This window comes from Muscardinus avellanarius (assembly GCF_963383645.1).
Source record: "Muscardinus avellanarius genome assembly, chromosome: 7".
NCBI classification, from domain to species: Eukaryota; Metazoa; Chordata; class Mammalia; order Rodentia; family Gliridae; genus Muscardinus; species Muscardinus avellanarius.
This window is the reverse complement of record NC_137793.1, coordinates 28650075-28671163: the sequence shown is the minus strand read 5'-3', so window position 1 is coordinate 28671163 and position 21089 is coordinate 28650075. Positions and strand designations below refer to the sequence as shown.

The 21089-nt window shown below is 38.0% G+C and overlaps 1 protein-coding gene across 1 annotated transcript in view; it reads right to left on the bottom strand.

Moving 5' to 3' along the window:
• Positions 1 to 19877: 19877 nt before the first annotated feature.
• The window catches only part of LOC308265043 (olfactory receptor 2Y1B-like), a gene marked incomplete at both ends in the record, with an annotated part of 10161 nt that continues 8949 nt past the window's right edge, over positions 19878 to 21089 (bottom strand). The window contains one exon of the mRNA XM_080698669.1: positions 19878 to 20829. Coding sequence (XP_080554795.1) covers positions 19878 to 20829 — 952 coding nt within the window. The remainder of the gene's footprint in view (positions 20830 to 21089) is intronic.

Genomic DNA, 21089 nt, shown 5'->3' with positions numbered 1-21089 from the left:
AACTTCCAAGGGGCCTTGGCAGCACCACCCTATGGCCCAGTTGATTGCAATGGCAGTGTACTTGCTATTACAGCCTAGTTCCATGGCTCAAAGCTTACAACCTTTCTTCATGGTCGTTTTATGTTTCTGGCATTTCTTAATCTTCGGGGTTGGGAGTGGGTCTTGCAACCTTGGCTTCACCCTCACAGCTTCACAAATTGCCCCATTTGGGCCTGCCTGCAGGAATTTTTGACCCTGCTACATGTTAGCTGGATTCTCGGGCCTTCCTTTAAAATTAGGAAGGGGGAAACTTCCATGACCCCTAGCAAAGCCAACATTATGTGAGCATCAAGATAAACCACCAGCAGGAAAGGTAGTTACATCTTCTCTAATCATTGCTAGTGGGCCCTGTTTAATCAGCCCATCATTTAAAATTCATCCTCACACAAATATTTCAGGACATTGGAAAAATGCCAATAAGTTCTTTACCCAAATATAACACATGTGGCCTCTACTCCATTTTCCTTTACCTTTGAAATCTCTTTACCCTTGAAATCTCCTAAGTGTAGTCTCTCCCATTCAACTTTCTAATCACATTCTGGCTCTTCTAATTTCCTCTCACAAAACAGTTCCAAAGATTTACAATCCACATGGTCAGATGTAGACACAGCCATGACCCCACTCCTTTGGTACCAATGTCTGTCTTAGTCAGCTTTTCACTGCTATAATAAAAAAATGACTGACCATACAACTTAGAGGAAGGAAGGATTATTTGCTCAAAGTTTCCTTAGAAACTTTGGGGTTCAGTTCATGTGAGGTCAGTGTCTGGATCTCAAGGTAAGGAGGCAAGAAGAGAGAGAGAGAGAGAGAGAGAGAGAGAGAGAGAGAGAGAGAGAGAGAGAGAGAGAGGGAGAGAGAAAAGACAGAAGAGAGAGAAGAGAGAGAGAACACATGGGCTCTTCCCCTCACATGGAGGCTGGAAGCAGAGAAGGAGAGAGGAAGAGAGAGCAAAGGGATCAGGGACCATATATAATTCCAAAAGCCACACCAGCTGGGACTCACTTTCTCTGACCATACCCTATCTGCCTATGTTACCACCTGGAGAAATCTGCTACAATGAATTTACCCATTGATGAGATTATAGCCTTCATGATTCAATTACATCAACTTTGAACATCAATTTAGAAGCCCTTCAGATGGCATTCTATATATAACTATAAAAAGAAGGAAGGTTTGCTTTGGCTTACAGTTCTGGAGTTTCCAATCCACAGTTGGAGAGATCTATTGTTGTGGTGAGGCAAAGCCATTTACTTAATGGCCAGGATGAAAAAGGAATGAGAGGAAGATACTATGCTTCCACAATTACCTTGAAGAGCGTACCCCAAATGGCCTAAAACCTTCTACTAGGGCCCATATCCTAGTTTCCACCACCTCCCAAGAGTGTCAAGAAAGGCATCAAGCCTTAAAAATGTAGGTCTTTGGGGGCACATTCTAGATATAAACCTATTAACTGTAACACCATTATCATTCCTGCACTTCAGAAGATGGCACTAGAGCACAGAATGTCTAAGTATATTTTCCATGATTTCATAACCATTGAGTTCCAGTTCCAGAATCTTCATCCAGATGTTAATGAACAAATGCTCCTTGCGATATCCTCAGAATTATATTATTTCTTTAAAGTGGGAAGTAGGTGGCTACACAGATCTGCATGTGTGTATAAAAAGTTGTACCCATACAAATCATGATATTCGTCTATTGGTTGGGAGAATGATGGATTTTTCCTCAATCAATAAAGCTTTGTTTGCCATGTTGATATATGTTGTCTTTAACATCTTTATTGATATGTAATTCTCATCATAAAATTCACACACTTGAAGTATGCAATTCAATAACTTTTAATATATTCACTGAGTTGTGCATTCATCAATAACTCTTCATTCTCATCCTCAACTTGAGGTAAGCACTAAAGTATTTTCTGTCTCCATGGATTTTCTTTTCCTGGACATTTCATATCAGCATATTTTTACAATGTGTTTTCATGTTTCATCCATGTAGTAGCATGTATCAGCACATCATTCTTTTTAAGGTTGAATAATATTCAACTATATGGGTATAGATATACAGTGTTTCTTTATCTACTCAACTGCAATGAGTACTCGTTTCTACTTTTTGTTTATTGTGAATAATACTACTATGAAACTCTTGTCTATGATTTACTGTTTACCTATATTGATTTATGTAATACCTAAGAAAATTATATCAGAGCAACAAGGCAAGAGAAGGAACTTAAAGGGATACAAATAGAGAAAAAGAAGTAAAATTATCTCTATTTATAGTAAGGCAAAAGAAGGAAATTAAATGAATACAAATAGGGAAAGAAGAAGTGAAATTATCTCTATTCACTGATGACATGGTCTTATACTTAAAAAAAAAAACCAATCAATTCAACTAGAAAACATCTAGGGCTGACAAGCAAATTCAGCAGAGTAGCAGATATAAAATCAACTTATAAAAATCAGTAGCTTTTCTATACACCATCAATCAATCCACTGAAAAGGAAGTTCGGAAAACAATTCCATTCATGATAGCTTGAAAAAGAATAAAATATTTGGATATAAATCTAACCAAGGAAGTAAAAGACCTCTATAATAAAAATTATAGAACATTAAAGAAAGAAATTGAAGGAAACTTTGACCTTCTATGTTCTTGGATAGGCAGAATAAACATTATCAAAATGGCCACACTACCTAAAGTGATATACATTCAATGCAGTCCCTGTTAAAACACCAATATCATTCTTCACAGAAGTAAGACAAAAACCAAATAAAACAGAAAGCAGTCATACAGAAAAGCAAAAGACCCACAAAAGACAAAGCAATTCTTAGCAATAAAACCATGCTGAAAGCATCACAATACCTGACTTCAAACTATCCTACAAACTATAATAATAAAAAACACCATGGTATTGGCACAAAGCCAGACACATACATCAGTGGAATAGAATAGAAGATATAGAAAAACCCTCACATCTATAGACACTTGATCTTTGACAAAGGAGCCAAAAAACGTGCTGGGGAAAAGAGAGCCTCTTCCTCAAATGGTGCTGGGAAAACTGGTTAACAAACCATATGTATAATAATGGAATTAAACTCCAACATTTCACTCTATACAACAGTCAACTCAAGATGAATAAAAGAAATTAGATCAGAGACTTTGCAAATTAGACCAGAGACTTGCAAATACTAGAAGAGGAAATAGAACAAAATATCTAACATATAGGCACCAAAAGAGACTTTCTTGATAAGACTACCAAAGCTCAGGCTACAAAAACAAAAATCAATAAATAGGTTGGCATAAGACTACAAAGCTTCTGTGCAGAAAAGAAAACATCAATAACCTGCAGAATGGAAGAAAATTTTTTTACTCCCCTGATAGAAAATTAATATCTAGGATATATTTTTTAACTTTAAAAATTGAGAATGGATCTGAATAGATACTCTCAAAAGGAGAAATACAAATGGCCATTAAGTATATGAAGATACATTCACCATCATTAGCAATCAGGGAAATGCAAATAAAAATGACATTGATATCCAAATTCCTTCTATGAGGAATTAGTTCCCAAACCAAATAAAGATACCTCAAGAAAAGAAAATTATAGACTAATATCCTTGATGAACATAGATGCAAAAATTCTAAACAAACTACTAGCTATACACATTCAAAACCATATCAAGAGAATTGTACACCATGACCAAATTGGTTTCATCCCAGAAAAGCAAGGCAGGTTCAACATATACAAATTAATACATGTTATTCACCACATAAATAGAACTCAGAACAAAAACCACATGATCATATCAATAGATGCTGAAAAAGCATTTGACAAAATCCAACACCCATTCATGTTAAAAACACTGCAGAAAATTGGAATAGAAGGAACATATTTCAACATCATTAAGGCAATATACAATAAACTCAAAACCAACATCATATTGAATGGGGGAAAAACTGCAAGAATTTCCCCTAAAATCAGGAACAAGACAAGGATGCCCACTATCACCACTCCTTTTCAATATGGTCCTCGAGACTCTTGCCACAGCAATAAGACAAGAGAAGGAAATCAAAGGAATTCAAAAAGGAAGAAAGGAATTAAAACTATCCTTATTTGCAGATGACATGATCCTTTATCTAGAAGATCCAAAGAACTCAACTAAAAGACTACTGGAGCTGATTAACCAATTCATCAAAGTTGCAGGATACAAAATAAATCTGAAGAATTAATAGCTTTTCTTTATGCCAACAATGAATCCACAATGAAAAAAACTAAAGAAACTAATTCCATTCACTATAACCTCAAAACCAATAAAATGCCTAGGAATAAACCTAACCAAAGATGTAAAAGACCGCTACAATGAAAACTATAAAACATTAAAGAAATTGAAGAAGACCTTGGAAGATAGAAAGATCTCCCTTGCTCATGGATAGGCAGAATAAATATCAAAGTGGCCATTCTGCCAAAAGTGATCTATAGATTCAATGCAATTCCCATTAAAATACCAGTGACATTCTTCAGAGACCTAGAAAAACCAGTCATGAATTTTATATGGAGAAAGAAAAGACCCAGAATAGCCAAAGCAATTCCCAGCAATAAGAACGACTAAGGAAGCATCACAATCCCAGACTTCAAATTATACTATAGAGCAATAGTAATAAAAAAAGCATGGTATTGGCACAACAACAAGCTTACTGACCAGTGGAACAGAATAGAAGATACAGAAACAAACCCACACTCCTATAGTCAATTGATCTTTGACAAAGGGGCCAAACTCATACGCTGGAGAAAAGACAGCCTCTTCAACAAATAGTGCTGGGAGAACTGGCTATCCATTTGTAGAAAGATGGAACTAAATCCTTACCTCTCACCATGCACAAGAATCAACTCGAGATGGATCAAAGACTTAGAAATTAGGCCAGAGACTGTGACGTTACTAGAGGAGGGCATAGCTCAACACTCCAACATATAGGCACAGTTAGCAACTTTCTCAAGAAGACCTCCAAAGCACAGGAAAATAAAGAAAGAATTAACAAGTGGGATGGCATCAGACTAAAAAGTTTCTTCTTGCTGGGCATGGTGGTGCATGCTTGTAATCCCCACACTTGGGAGGCGGAGACAGGAGGATTGCTCAGGTTCAAAGCCAGCCACACTGGCTTAAGAGACCCTGTTTCCACATAAAAAAAAGTATAAAAATAGGTACTGGGAGTGTAGCCCAGAGGTAGAAGGGTTTCCAGGAACCCCAGTACCACCAAAAAAAAAAAAAAATTCTTCTCATCAAAGGAAACCATCAAGAACCTAAAGATAAAGCCTACAGAATGGGAGAAGACCTTTACCAGCCACCACTCTGATACGGGGCTAATATCCAGAATATTCAAAGAGCTCAAAAGACTCTACACCAGCAAAACAAATAACCCAATCAAGAAATGGGCAACTGGACTGAATAGATGCTTCACAAAAGAAGAGATACAAATGGCCAATAGATACATGAAAAGATGTTCGACATCATCAGCCATCAGGGAGATGCAAATCACAACTACACTGAGATTCCATCTAATCCCAATCAGAGTGGCAAGCATAAAGAAATCAAAAAACAACAAATGTTGGCGAGGATGTAGGGAAAGAACTCTTGTACACTGTTGGTGGGAGTGCAAATTAGTTCAGCTGCTATAGAGATTACTGTGGAGATTCCTTAGAAAACTGGAAATATATCCACCATATGATCCCGCTATACCACTCCTGGGTATCTGCCCAAAGGAGTTGAAAGCAGAACTACAGTAACAGATGCATACCCATGTTCATAGCGGCACAATTTGTAATAGCAAAAATATTGAACCAACCTAGGTCTCCATCAACCGATGAATGAATTGCAAAATTTTGGGAAATATACACAATAGAATTCTACTCAGCTATAAAGAAGAAGAAAATCATGTCATTTGCAAGAAGATGAAAAGCCCTGGAGAACATTATGTTAAGTGAGATCAGCCAGGCACAGAAAGAGAAGGGACATATGTTCTCTCTAATATGCCCAAACTAGGGAGTATTAGGAATACCAGAGGGACTCCAGATAATGAAGGGAAAACCTCAGCAAAGCTAGAATGAAAGGATAGGAGAGGAAGAAGGCTGAGGTTGATTAAGGAGGAGCTACATCCAAATATGTGTAAAAGTATGAATATAGCATGGTTAACCTGGACACTCATTGTTGGGAAGGAGAAGGGGAAGTGGGGGTTGGGGGAGAGAGTGCCAAGCACAGTCTGAATGTATGCCGTTTTTAATACGCTCCACATAAAAATAAAAAAATAAATTAGTAGCTGGGCATGGTGGTGCACGCTTGTAATCTCAGCATCAGCATTTGGGAGGCTGAGACTGGAGGATCACAGTTTGTGGCCAGCCTCAGCTACTTAGTGAGGCCCTCTACAACTTAGTGAGACCCTGTTCCAAATTAAAGAATAAAAAATAGAGCAAGGGGTGTAGCTAAGAGGTCAAATGTCTTTGGGTTCCATCCCCAAACCCACAAAAATAATTTTTAAAAAGATGATCTAAAAACAGAATAGAACTTTTTTTTTTTTTAGTGGTACTGGGGTTCCTGGAAGCCCTTCTACCTCCGGGCTACACTCCCAGACCTATTTTTACATTTTTATTTGGAAACAGGGTCTCCTAAGCCAGCACACGCGGCTGACTTCGAACCTGTGTGATCCTCCTGTCTCTGCCTCCCAAGCGCGGGGATTACAAGCGTGCCCCACCATGCCCGGCCAGAATAGGAACTTTTAAGTACTAGGAAGGAGGTAGAGGAGGAGTTAAGAGGGAAAGAATAAAGGTGGATAGACATGACCAGTGCATGACATATATGCATGTATGGACACATCACAATGAATTCTATTATACTGTACAATTAATATGTGTTAATTATAATCAAAAGATGAGATAAAAATATTAAAATGCAAAAAATATGAATAATGTTTTCTATCATGAACCTACTTCATTTGGAAAAATGTTAATGAGCTGAAAAACACTGAGCTTTCAAGAATAAAGTTAATTTTTATTATAAAAAATGATGCTGATAGCTGGTGATGGTGGCACATGCCTGTAATCCCAGTAGATGGATGCTGAGACTAAAGGATCACAGATTCTGCAACTTAATGAGATTCTCAACACCTAAGGAGACCTTGTTTCAAAACAAAAAAATAAAAAAATAAAAAGGACAGGGATGGAACTTGGAAGTAGAATGCCCCTGGGTCCAATCCCCAGTGCCATAGAAAAAAAATTACCCTGATATTTTTTTCTAACTTCAATTAGAATGGCGATCATCAAGAATTTAAATAATAGTAAATGTTGGAGAGAATGTAGAGAAATAGGAAGCCCTGTACACTGTTAGTAGATTAAAAGTTAGTACAGCCACTTTGAAAACTGGTATGAAGATTCCTTCAAAACTGTAAGGCTATGATATGACCCAGGCATATTATTCCTGGAAATCTTCCCAAAGGAATTGAATTTAGATTACTGTAGGAATAAATAAATAAATAAATAAATAGTCTCAACTCTCCAAATAAAAGATATATACTGACAGGATTAAAAAACAATAGTCAACTTTATTTTCCCTGCAAAAAGTACACCTTATTGGCAAAGTTTTCCATAGGCTGAAAATGAAAAAGTGGAATTAATAATATTCCATGCAAATAGAATCTGAAACAAGCAGGAATAGCTAATTTCATGATCAAAAAGTAGACTTTAAGACTAAATTAGAAGAGACAAAGATCATTACATATTGGTAAAGGGGATATAATTCAACAAGAAGACATAACAATTGTCAGTATTTATGCCTAAAATCTTGGTAGACCCAATTTGATAAATCAAACACTACTAGACAAATGGTTCTGATAAACCTCAATGCAATAATAGTATGTGACTTCAATACACCTCTATTACTGATCAATAGTTCATCCAGACATAAAAACAACACAGAAAGTACAGAGTTAAAAATATACTATTGAGACTTCCAGGAAGATGGCGATGGAGAAAAGCGGGATTACGAGCCCCGCTAACAACCAATCTCTATTACCACAAAATCAGCGCCTTTCATAGCCAGGAAACACCATCAGCAGAGAAACAAAAGATGTAATTACAAGGGACAGAGAAAAAGAGGGCTGGAAAAATGAGACACCAGAAAGAAACCAGACTGCAGTGCTGTAGCCATAGCCATGGTGTGGAGCGGCGGGCGCCATCTTTCCTTGCAGAACCAGGCCCCAGAAAGGAGGGGAACTCAGAACGGAACTCAGAGCCACAGAGGAGATACGCCGGCCTCACGCCCGAGGACGTGGCAGCAGCACCTTACTGCCAGCAGCAGCGGTGAGTTCACCGGACGGCTCCAGACCAATGTACTCAACAGCCCACCAGGCTCCAGAGAGGAGCGGCGGACAGCGAGCCAAGGTGAGCCGCTGTGGAACAGCCAGGCGGGATTTGGCAGATTTTTTTGGCGCAGGGAGCATCTAAAGCTCCCAGTGGCTGGGCTCAGCACACCCTGCAAGGACTCAGAGCAGAGCGCAAAACCAGAGAAGAAATATGCCAGCCTCACGGCCGAGGGTGTGGCACTTGCACCATATTGCCACCAGCAGCAGCAGCAGCGAATTCACCGAGTTCACTACAACTCCATCGGCGCACTCAACAACAATGAGTCAAATTGCAGCCCCTAGAGAAGAAATCCTAGTACTGCACTCCCAGGGACTTGACCCAGTGGGGGAGTGGCAGTGGCAGAGATATCACACCATAGGAGAATGCCCAACCTGGCACCCCCCATGGTCTAAAACAGCGTCGATTGACTCCCTGGGTCTGAGACTCTGTGCTACAATCTAATAAAGGAGTAGTGGGGACTGAGATACCACAGACTCAAGATCCAGAGCACCTTAAGTGAAGTCATAGTGACCCAAGGGAAGAACCCAGAGAAGGCACAAACTTCCGAAATCATGGGAAAGAGGAATAACAATGGAGCAATGAATGCCCACAACCCCACAACATCAGAACCCGATAAAAGAGAAATTCAGAGATTTCTAGAAGATCAAATCAGGAAAATAACTGTAGAAATAATAGAGCTGTTTCGAAAAGAATTCAGAGAGAGCCAAAAAGAGATAAAGGATGCAATTAATGAAGTAAAGGTCTCAATTCAAAGTACAAACAACCGATTAGACCACATGGAGAATAGAATCTCGCTCTTAGAAGATGATCACTCCAAAAATGAATGCATAGTTTCTAATTTAGAAAAAAAATCTGACAGCAGGAATCTGACATTGAAGAAATATGGGCCCATTTTAAGAGAGCTAACCTAAGAATAATTGGAATAGAGGAGGGAAAAGAAGGTGAAACCAAAGGGATCAACAATCTCTTCAAGGAAGTAATAGCAGAAAATTTTCCAAACATAGAGCAAGAGGTTGATAAATGGGTCCAGGAAACTTATAGCACCCCCTTTAGACAGGATCTGAGAAGAGGATCCCCATGCCACATAATTGTCAAAATGACCACTGTGGAAGCCAAGCAGAGAATCTTAAAGGCAACAAAAACAAAGAGCCAAGTGACATTCAGAGGCAAACCAATTAGAATCACTCCAGACTTCCCAAACCAAGTCATGAGAGCCAGAAGGGCTTGGAGTAACATATTCCAAACTCTGAAAGAAAACAACTTCCAGCCAAAAATTTTCTACCCAGCAAAACTTTCTATCAAATTAGATGAGGAAATAAGAAGCTTCCATGACAAACAGACACTGAAGGAATTTATGTCTTCAAAACCAGCACTAGAGAAAATACTCAAAGAGATTAACTACAAAGAAGAATTAGGTAACACACACCAGAACCAGAGAAACAAGATTTTCCAACCAACAGACAACTAAGATTGGTTATCTGTGGAGATTCATTATTTATGTTAGTCTTTTACCTGTTCCTAAATTGTATAGTTTGCTTTTATTGTTGCTAATTTTTAGGATTTCTAGCTGGAATATTAATATACCTTCATATATAGCATTTGGAAATATTTTATCCAATTCTATCATTAACTTTTAACTCTGTTTACATTGTCTTTGTATATACAATATTTTTTTAATTTTTAGGGAGTTTACCCTTCTGTTCCCTTACCATTTAAATCATATCCAAGAAATCACTGCCAATTTCAATGTTGTGAGCTTTTATGACCCAGATTTTCTTCTAAAAGTTTATAGTCTTAAGATTTATATTTAGGTCTTTTATCTATTTTGAGTTAATATTTGTATATGGTGTTAAGTAAGGGTCCAATTTTATTCTTTTCCATGTAATTATTATTTTTTAACAATATTTAGTTAAGAGATTATTATTTCCTCCACCAAATGTTTGTGGAAACCTTGTCAAAAATAACTTGAAAATATATGGAAGGATTCATCTCTAGGCTTTTATTTAATTCCAATGATTTATATATCTGCCTTTATAACAGTACTACACTGTTTCAATTATTGTAGCCTTATATGGTTTAAAATCAGAAAATATACATCTTCTAGCTTTGTTCTTTTTTGAGATCATTTTGGGTATCTAGAGTCCGTATTCCATATTAGGATAGATTTTTTTCTGAAAAATAAATAAATAAATGTATAATAGTTTCACCTAAAAAAAAGGAAAAGAAAAAAATATTCTCTGGTAAGAAAGAAAACAAAAAGAAATATTGAAATGTTATCTTTAAGTCATCAAAAGCTTGGTATCAGACAAATGAAACTGTTCTGTGAGATTATCATTTTTAATTTTGGATAAATTGCTATAATACTAGATGTCAACCACTAAGCCAAGCATAGGAAGGAGGGATGGGGAGGGAGTGGGGTGGGGAGTGGGTAGGGGCTAATTGAGCGATGTGTGCATGTATGTCTACAAAAGATTTTTTTAATCCCATTATAATGTATGAATACAGTGCACCAATAAAAAATAATAATAAAAATATACTATTCAGCAAATGGATTTAGCAGGCATGCACACAATATTTCACCCAAGAACAGTTAAATACACATTATTTTCATCTGCTCATGCAGCTTTATCCAAAATAGATCAAATTTTAGGCTCCAAAATAAGTCTTAGGAAATACAAAAAGTTGAAGTGATTTCTTGCATCTTACCAGATAATAATGGAATAAAATTGGAAATAAAAGCAAGAAAAACCAAAGAAACTATATAAACACATTAAGATTGAATAATACACTTTTAATGACTCAGTTGAATAAGTCAGAGGAGCTGTTTAAAATTCATATAATCAAATGAGAACAAAAATACAAGAAACTATGGGACAAAGCAAAAGGGACTTGTAAAGGGGAATGTTTATGGCTATGAGTGTCTGTTATACACTGTTGGTGGGATTGCAAATTGATTCAGCTGCTATGGAGATTAGTGTGAATGTTCCTCAGAAGAATAGGAGTAGAACCATTATATGATCCAGCTATTTCACTCCTGAGTATCTTTCCAAATGAATTGAAGTCAGAATATTATAGTGATACATTCATATCCGTGTTTATAGCATTGCAATTCACAGTAGCCAAATTATAGAACCATCCTAGGTGTCCATCAACAGATGTATGGATTACAACGCTGTGGTATATATGCACACAATGGAATTTTACTGTTATAAAGAACAACAAAATTAGATCATTTGCAGGAAAATGAATGCAACTGGAGAATGTTATGCTAAGTGAGATTAGCCAGTCTCAGATAGTGAAGGGCTGTATTTTCTCTTGTATGTGGAAGTTAGAGAGAAATTGAAAAACAAAAATGATTTTAGATAAAAGTGAGATTATAGGGGATTGATGGAAGAGATTTAGGAGAGGGGATGGAAGGAGAGTTGATGAAGGAAACCGTTCAAATATTATTTATATAAATGAAATTATCAATACCAATCTCAATAACATGTATGGGAAAAGACAGAGTTTGGCAGGATCTGAAGAGAAATACACCAAGTGCTATGTATATGTATGTTTCTATCACTCTGAGCCTCATTATAATCTATATACAATGCACCAATAAAAGTATACTTAAAAATCAGAAAGATTTCAAATAAATGACCTAAAGATGGATCTCAAGACTTAGAAAAACAATAATAAAAGAATATGAAAACCAGCAGAAGAAATAATAAACTCGAGTTAAAATTAGTAAAAAAAAAAAGAAATAAAAAGCAACAGAATCAATAATAAAAGAAGGTTCTTTGAAAAGATAAATAAGATTGATAAAATTTTAGCTTAACTAACTAAAAGAAAGAAAAGACCCAAAATAATAAATTTAGAGACAAAAAGGAAATATTGCAAGAGATACCTCTGAAATACGGAGAGCCATTTGGGCCTATTTTAAAAATCTGTATTCCAACAAATTTGAAAATCTGGAAGAAATGGACAAATTTCTAGATCTATAAAGCCTGCCAAAATTACTCTAATTTGATCACTACATGATGTGTATATGTATCAAAACATTGTACACCATATATGTACAATTATTTATATCAATTAAATGCAATTAAAAATAACAATAATCTTAAAATGTAAACACATTAAGCTCTCTAATCAAAAACATAGAGTGGCCGGATGTTTAACAAAACAAGGTCCAACTATATTTACTAATTTATTAGAGACAGATTCTGGCTTTAAGGACGAACATAGGTTGGAAAGAAAGGATGGAAGAAGATATTCCATACAAATATTAAAGCCAACAGAGAGCAGGGACCACTATATTTATATCACATTAAATAGAATTTAAGCCAAAATTTGTTATAAGATAAAAAGAAGGTCATTATTTAATAAAAAGGGGTTAGTTCATCAAGAAGACCTATTATAAGAATAACTGTACCCAAGAATGGAACACACAAATCATGTCCTAAAAATTTTAAGGAGATTGAATTATATCTGGTATTACTTTCTATCATAACGGGAATTTTTAAAAATTCACAGATACAGCCGGGCGTGGTGGCGCACACTTGTAATCCCTGCACTTGGGAGGCTGAGACAGGAGGATCTCTCAGGTTCAAAGCCAGCCTCAGGTACTTAGTGAGGCTCTCAGCAACTTAGTGAGACCCTGTTTCCAAATAAAAAAATATAAAACAGGTCTGGGAGTGTAGCCCGGAGGTAGAAAGTCCCTGGGTTCCACCCCCAGGACCACCCAAAAGAAAATTTCACAGATACATGGAAATTAAGCAACAACCTCCTGAACAACCAACAAGTCATAGAAAGTTAAAGGAAAAAATTTAAATATCTTGAAACAAAAAATGATGAAAATACAACCTACCAAAACTTAGGATGCAGGAAAGCAGTTGTAAGAGAGAAGCTTATAGCAGTAAATACTTTCATTAAAAGAGAAGAAAAGCCTGACATGGTGGTACACACCTATAATTTCAGTATTACAGTACTTGAGAGGCTGAAACAGGAGGATCACAGTTCACAGTCAGCCTCAGTAAGTTAGTGAGGCCTTCCACAACTTAGTGAGACCCTGTTTCAAAATAAAAAATATAATAAAGCTTGGGTGTAGCTCTCAGATGTCCCTGGGTTTAATCTCCAGCACCATAAGAAAGGAGGGGTGGGAGTGGGAAAGAGAGAGACGAGAAAGAGGGAGAGGGAGAGGGAGAGGGAGAGGAGAGAGAGAGAGAGAGAGAGAGAGAGAGAGAGAGAGAGAGAGATAGGAAGATCAAGTAAATTGCCTAAGATTATGCCTCAGGAAACTAAAAAGGAGTAAACTAAACCCAATCTTAGTAGAAGAAAATAAATTACAAATACTAGAACAGAAATCAATCAAATTAATTTATTTGGATAAAGGAAGTAATGATGAAAGGTTAATCAATGGGTACTAAGTTATAGTTAAAAGGAGAAATAAGTTCTGGTGTTCTTTTTTTGTGTGGTACTGGGGTTCCTGGAAGCCCTTCTACCTCCGGGCTACACTCTCAGACCTATTTTATACTTTTTATTTGGAAACAGGGTCTCTTAAGCCAGCGCGGCTGACTTCGAACCTGCGCGATCCTCCTGTTCTGCCTCCCAAGCCGGGGATTATAAGCGTGTGCCACCACGCCCGGCCTAAGTTCTGGTGTTCTATTGTATAAGAGGGTGACTATAGATAACTACAATGTGCTGTATATTTTTAAATGCTATGTTTTTAGGTGAAAGCAGTGATAAATGTTTGAGTGGATAGATATGTTTACTCTAATTTGGACATTAAACAATGCATATGTATATTGAAATGTCTCATAGTATCCATAAATATGTACTATTTTTATGTCTGAATTGAACAAAAGTAAAAAGTGAAAATTATAAAAACCAAGTAGAGAAAAAAATTAAAACTAAGAATTGATTTTTTGAGAAAATAAACAAAATGAACAAACCTTCCATCTAGACTAAGAAAAAAGAAAGAAGACAGATTCCTCAGATACAAAGGGATCATAAGAAACTGGCATGCACCATTTCATGCCAACAAATTAGATAATCTATAGGAGATGGATAAATGTCTAGAAAAATATAATCTACCAAGATTAACTCCAGAAATAGAAACACTGAACCAAACACTAACAAATAGAGATTTAAGAAGTCAGCAAAACTCCCCAATAAGGGAAAGCCCAAGACTACATGGCCTTATGGCTGAATTCTACCAAACATTCAAAGACTTAATGCTTTTCAACATCCCCAAAACGGAGCTATCTATATCTATATAGATATGCTATACACAAAAGTCAAGCCAAATAAATCTTAAAAACCTAAATATAAGGTCTAAACTATAAAACTGATAGAGGGGAACAAAGAGCTAAAGTTCTTGGACTTCGCCTTAGCAATGTAATTTTGAATATCACAACAAAATCTCAGGCTAAAAGCAATATAATTTTTAAAATGGGACTGCTCAACAAGGTTCCTGAAGAGCAGAGAAAACAACTAACAAACTGGATTTCAGCCTAGACAGTAGGAAAATATATTTGCAAAGCACATATCTGATAAGTGGTTAATGTCCAAAATTTATAAATAGCTCTTAAAATTCAATAGGACAAAAATAAGAAACCCATTTGAAAAAAGGCACAGGGCATTTCTCCAAAGAAGATGTAAAAATGACCAACAGGCATGAAATATGCTCAGCATAAGTAATCATCAAGAAAATACAAATTAAATCCTAATTTCTATAGAAATTTAAAATAGAACCCTAATGTTGTACAAAAATTTAAAATAGAACTACCATACAACTCAGAAATCCTTCTTCTGATGGGTATTTACAAAAGGAGATAAAATTACCATGTCATAATGATATCCTCAATTATTAAGCCTTAAAAAAAAAAAAGGAGATTCTGGCGCTGGGCGTGGTGGCGCACGCTTGTAATCCCCGCGCTTGGGAGGCGGAGACAGGAGGATCGCGCAGGTTCAAAGCCAGCCGTGCTAGCATAAGAGACCCTGTTTCAAAAATATAAAATAGGTCTGGGAGTGTAGCCCGGAGATAGAAGGGCTTAAGCCAGGCGTGGTGGTACACACTTGTGATCCCAGCACTTGGGAGGCAGAGACAGGAGGATCATGGTCCACAGACAGCCTCAGCTACATAGTAAGGTCCTCTGCAACTTAGTGAGACCCTGTTTCAAAATAAAGAATAAAAAACAGGGCTGGGGGTGTAGCTTGGAGTTTGAATGCCCCTGGGTTCCATCCCCAGTACCACACATATAAAAGGAAATTCTGTCATCAACCACAGTATGGGTGGGCCAGGAGGACATTATTTTAAGTTACAGAAGTCAGAAACAGTAAGAAAAATATTGTATTATCTCATCTACATGTGGTATTTTTTAACAGAAAAGGTCAAATATGCAGAGATAGAAAATAAAATTTGTTACAATAAGCAGGGAGTTGAGGGGAAACAGGAAGGTATATGTCAAAGCATAGAAAGTAAGACATGTAAGATGAACAAGTCTAGAAAAAGACTAGTTAAAAATTGAGTTGTGTTAGGGATTAGATTTTCATCTGCTCTTGTCATCAAAACAGCGAGATATGAGAGAAGAGTTCATGTGCTTCTCTATCATGACCATTTTCAAATCTCCATGAATCCCACATCATGTTGTGAACCTGAAATATAAATAATGAAATGTATTTGTCATGTGGATTTAAAATTCCCCCTAAACTTCATGGGTGGGCAATGCAGCCGCGTCAGAAGCTGGACACGGCTGGAAGGGAAGGGTCCTTTGAGGTGTAGTCTTAGGAGCTGTATTTGTCTCTGCCCACTCCTCCCTCCTTGAGGTGACCTTGGTTTCTTCCTCCTTCTGAAGCTCAGCCACTGAGGCTCCTGCCTTGAAGCCAGCTGTTCATGACTAACCTAAAAACTGTGAGCCCTAAAATAAACTTTTTTTCCTCTAAGCTATGTTCATCAGGTATTTTGGTCATAGTGATTAAAAGGTTGACTAAAACACTATCCTAAAAATAAGTAATAGAGTTTTAAAAAAGACAAAGGAGACAGGTGCCAAGATACGAATATTCTATTTGTGCAGAGAAGTCACTTCTGCCTTTCTGTGTGAGGCTGTCAATTGAAGGACTCTGGAAATCACTCACTGGCTCTGAGATGGCAGTGGAGACCCATGATCTCTGATGACCAATTAGCCATTCCCCTGAGTGAGAAAATCCAGCAAGACCTGAGGGTGTAGATTACCATGAAGATGGCATTTGTCTCCTGCAAGACAGAACTCACAAAACACCAACGCTGTGTATTCCCTATATACCAGTGACCTCTTACAATTGCTTGACTATGATTAATTAGTTAATTAATATAATTGAGTGGCTATATTTCCTGCATGCTGAAAAAAGAATAATACATTAGGCTAAAATAATTTCATTAAATGTTGTTCCATTTATTGAAATAAAACTTTCTATCAGGTTTTATTTGCACATGCTTGAAGTCATTAGTCCTTGATACTCAAGGCTACAAAGAAAGAAAACATTTATTTCTTATAAATTATTGGTTAATGCCCTGAAATTAATAAATATAAAAATAGAGCATCATAGTTATTAGATAAGATTTGAAATCTTAATAGGTAGGTAACTTAAAACAATTCACATGAAATAATTATCAAATGCCCAGTAAAACTAATAGGAGGAGAGGATATATGTCACTTTGCTTTTCTATATAATTTTATTAGTGCATTGTAATTATTCAGCATGATGAGATTCAAGTGACGCATTACGCACACATCACCTTTGTGTTTCTCCTGGATCCCACCCTGCTTTCTGGAATGCTCCCTCTTTAATATATGAACATAACACTATTCAATCTTTCCTCATGCCTCATTTTGTAAGAATTAAGTATAACAATGTAGAGTATAACCTGCTGTTTCATCTATATATTAGCTCTGTGAAGTAAAAATATTTGATCCCTGTTCAAAGAATAAATAAACCAGAAAAGCCTAGCCAAGATCAACCAAAGCAAAACTCTGAAGTACATTAAGCTCATATTTAACTCCCTCTTTAACCATTCTTTTTTCCCCACATGTATCATCTTCCATTAAAAGTTCATTCTCAGAAAACAGGACTGATAGCACGTTAGGGTTTCAGAAGCTGGGCGCGCAGCTTTGCTCCCTATGTGCTATGAGGATTTGATAAGAACTTAAACCATGTCAACTTTGGTTGCGTCGTAAGTAAGCAGTAAGCAGGGGAGGTGACAAAAGTAACTCTTCCAATGCTGTTGCAAGAATTGACCAGTTTTTCAAAACAAATTTTTAAAATATTAAATAAAATAGTGATTGTTGTTAGAATAAAAGATAAGTCAATCAAGGTAAAATTTATGGAGACTATAAAAGATGATTAACAAAGATACCTGATTTTTTAGACATGGAATAAAATGATAGTGGGGAATTTCCAGAAACCACTGTATTTACCCTTTGATTCACAACTCTTGAACTTCCCCAAAACTCCCTTCCATATGAATCTCTTCTCTCCCCCCATACCCCCCTCTCTCTCTCTCTCTCTCTCTCTCTCTCTCTCTCTCTCTCTCTCTCTCTCTCTCTCTCTCCCTCTCTCTCTGTCTCCCCACCTCTCTCTCCATCTCTCTCACTCTCTCATACACTTCTTTTATTTGTGTCCCTCTATTTTATTCTTTTTTCCCTATATAACTTTCTCTTGGCTCATTATTATTATACCCATTTATTCTCCATTCTCTTTCTTTTGTGGAAAGTATCTTCTCTGTGAGACCACACATCATTTCCTAGACTCTTGGAGACCTGGTGAGCCACTGGTGCCTCCCTTTCCTGAATATTTTCCTAATAATTTTGCTTTTTTTCACGTGACATTTATATCTGAAACTCTACATGCTCCATGAAATATTACTAATCATCTTCTTATTCCTGCCAATTATAGTAGGAGGGTGACCACTTTTTATGATCCTAAAAACAATCCTTGAGAGAGATGTGAGGGGACATGGGTAGGGTCACAGTTAATTAGAAGAGTAAGAAATAGGTCCAGGCATGATGGTGATCCCAGTACTTGGGCAGCTGTGACAAGAAGATCACAAATTTGCATCCAGCCTTAGCAACTTAGTAAGGCCCTCTGCACTGAGTAAGAACTTGTTTTAATTTTTTTTAAAGAATGAGATAAGACTGAGAGTGTAGTTTGGCAGTAGAATGCCCCTGGGTTCCATCCCCAGAACATAAAAAAAATGAGTAGGAAATAAAAGTGACTTTAGATAATTAAAGATAATGACCAGTAGACTCGTGGAAGAAGGTGGGGAGAAGGAAAAGATGAATTAATGAAAAAAAACAATTTAGAATGTGCTGTGCCCATGTACAAAGGTAATCACTCTCAATTTCACTAGTATGTATGGGGTGGGGCAGAGAGCAGGGTGGGCACTGAAGGGAAACACACCAAAACCTGTGCGCAGGTTTGTTTGTATGATTTTGAACCTCACCATGATGAATAATAACAATGCACCAATAAAAGTATTAAAATAAAACCATAATGAGATATTATTTCATAAAATTTATTTATTTATTTATTTATTTATTTATTTATTTATTTATTTATTTATTTTTGGTTGTACTGGGGTTCCTGGAAACCCTTCTACCTCTGGGCTACAGAGCCTGCGAGGCTGGCTCTGAAACTGCGCCATCCTCCTGTCTCCGCCTACCAAGCGCGGGGATTACAAGCGTGCGCCACCACACCCGGCATTAAAAATTATTTAAATAAATCAGAAAAGGGTGTCAACTCAGGTCCATTACCTTTGATCATGGTGCAATCTACATGACACCATGCTGGAAAGGTGTTGTGATTCTGAATTTATTCTTCTCTGACTCTCAGATCATCCTAGAGCCTATTCCCCGGTCTCCACAGCTGGAAACGATGCATCCACTTACTTACTCTTTTTGCATATTGATCATAGACACTGAACTAGAACATATGTCAAGAGACACCTCTTGCCGGGCTTGGCGGCGCACGCTTGTAATCCCCGTGCTTGGGAGGCAGAGACAGGAGGATCACGCAGGTTCAAAGCCAGCCTTGTTGGCTTAGGAGACCCTGTTTCCAAATAAAAATATAAAAAAAATAGGTCTGGTAGTGTAGCCTGGAGGTAGAAGGGTTTCCAGGAACCCCAGTATCACCAAAGAGAGGGGGGGAGGGGGGAGGGGGAGAGGGGAGAGGGGAGAGGGGAGAGAGGAGAGAGAAGAGAGTGAGGGGGAGAGAGAGAGAGAGAGAGAGAGAGAGAGAGAGAGAGAGAGAGAGAGAGAGAGAGACCTCTTCTCATATCCAAACAAGGAAGGAACTAAAACCCTGAGGCCTTCTGCAGGCTACTATCTACTAACCAACTGCCTTGCAAAAACAGGATGGGTTTCATAAGCCAAGAGCTATTATAGAGATGTGTACTGGTCTTCCTTTCATTTTACCCTGAGTCCCGGCCTCTCCCTAGTATCTTTTTCAGAGCCCCCTTCACATCCTTGTTCCTTAGGGTATAAATCAGAGGATTGAGCATGGGGGTGATTATAGTATAAAAAAGAGCAACAAACTTTCCCTCACTCTCAGAATAACTGCCCGTGGGTTGCAGGTATGTGTAGATGGCTGAGCCATAGAAAAGAGAAACCACTAGGAGGTGGGACCCGCAGGTCCCCAAAGCCCTTCTGCGCCCAGCCATCGACTTGACCTTCAGCACCGCCTGTGCAATGTGTACGTAGGAGCCAAGAATGAGTGCTGCAGGGAAGACCAAGATTACAGCTCGAGCCACGAACATCTTGGCCTCTGTTCCTCCTGTGTCCACACAAGCCAACTTCAGAAACACGGGCATCTCACAGAAGAAGTGGTTCAGGTAATGGAGGCCACAGAGAGGCATGGCCATCATGAGGCCTGTCTGAATCACAGAGTTCATGAAGCCTCCCACCCAGGAGGCCACAGCCAAGGCCTGGCAGAGATGAGGGTGCATAATGGTCATGTAGTGAAGTGGACGGCACACAGCAGCATAGCGGTCAAAGGCCATCACCACCAGGAGCACACACTCGGTGGAACCCAGGGACAGGGATATGAAGAGCTGGGCCACACACCCGCCGTAGCTTATGGTCCTGTCGAGTCCAGAAAGATTGATCAGGAGCTGAGGCACAGTGCTGGTGGTGTAGCAGAGGTCTAGAAAGGACAGGTGGCAGAGGAAGAAGTACATGGGCGTGCGCAGTCGAGGGTCCAGTCGTGAGAGGGCAATGATGGTGGTGTTGCCCAAGAGAGTTAGGCAGTAGGAAACGGAAATGAAGGCAAAAAGGGTGAGTTCCAATTGAGGCCAATCTGAGAAGGCCACCAGAATGAAGCCTTCTCCAAAACTGGCGTTGAAACTTCTCCTCATAGCCTGGCGCCTGTCCAAACAGCAGAAGACAGTTCAATGGCTCCTATGGAACACAGAGTTAAAACATTTCACGATAATCCCTGTAGACTCCAAAATCATGCTTTCAGTTTCTATTTTGCTGTTCAGTTCAGTTCCATCCAGTCTTCCATTTGTCCTTTCTTTAGGCTGGGAATGACTGGTTAGGATGACGTCATCGTCGTTGGAACCATCGCCCTACTGCCTGTTTGTTGCCAGACTTTAGCCAGGCCTCTCAGCCCTGAGCACAGGATG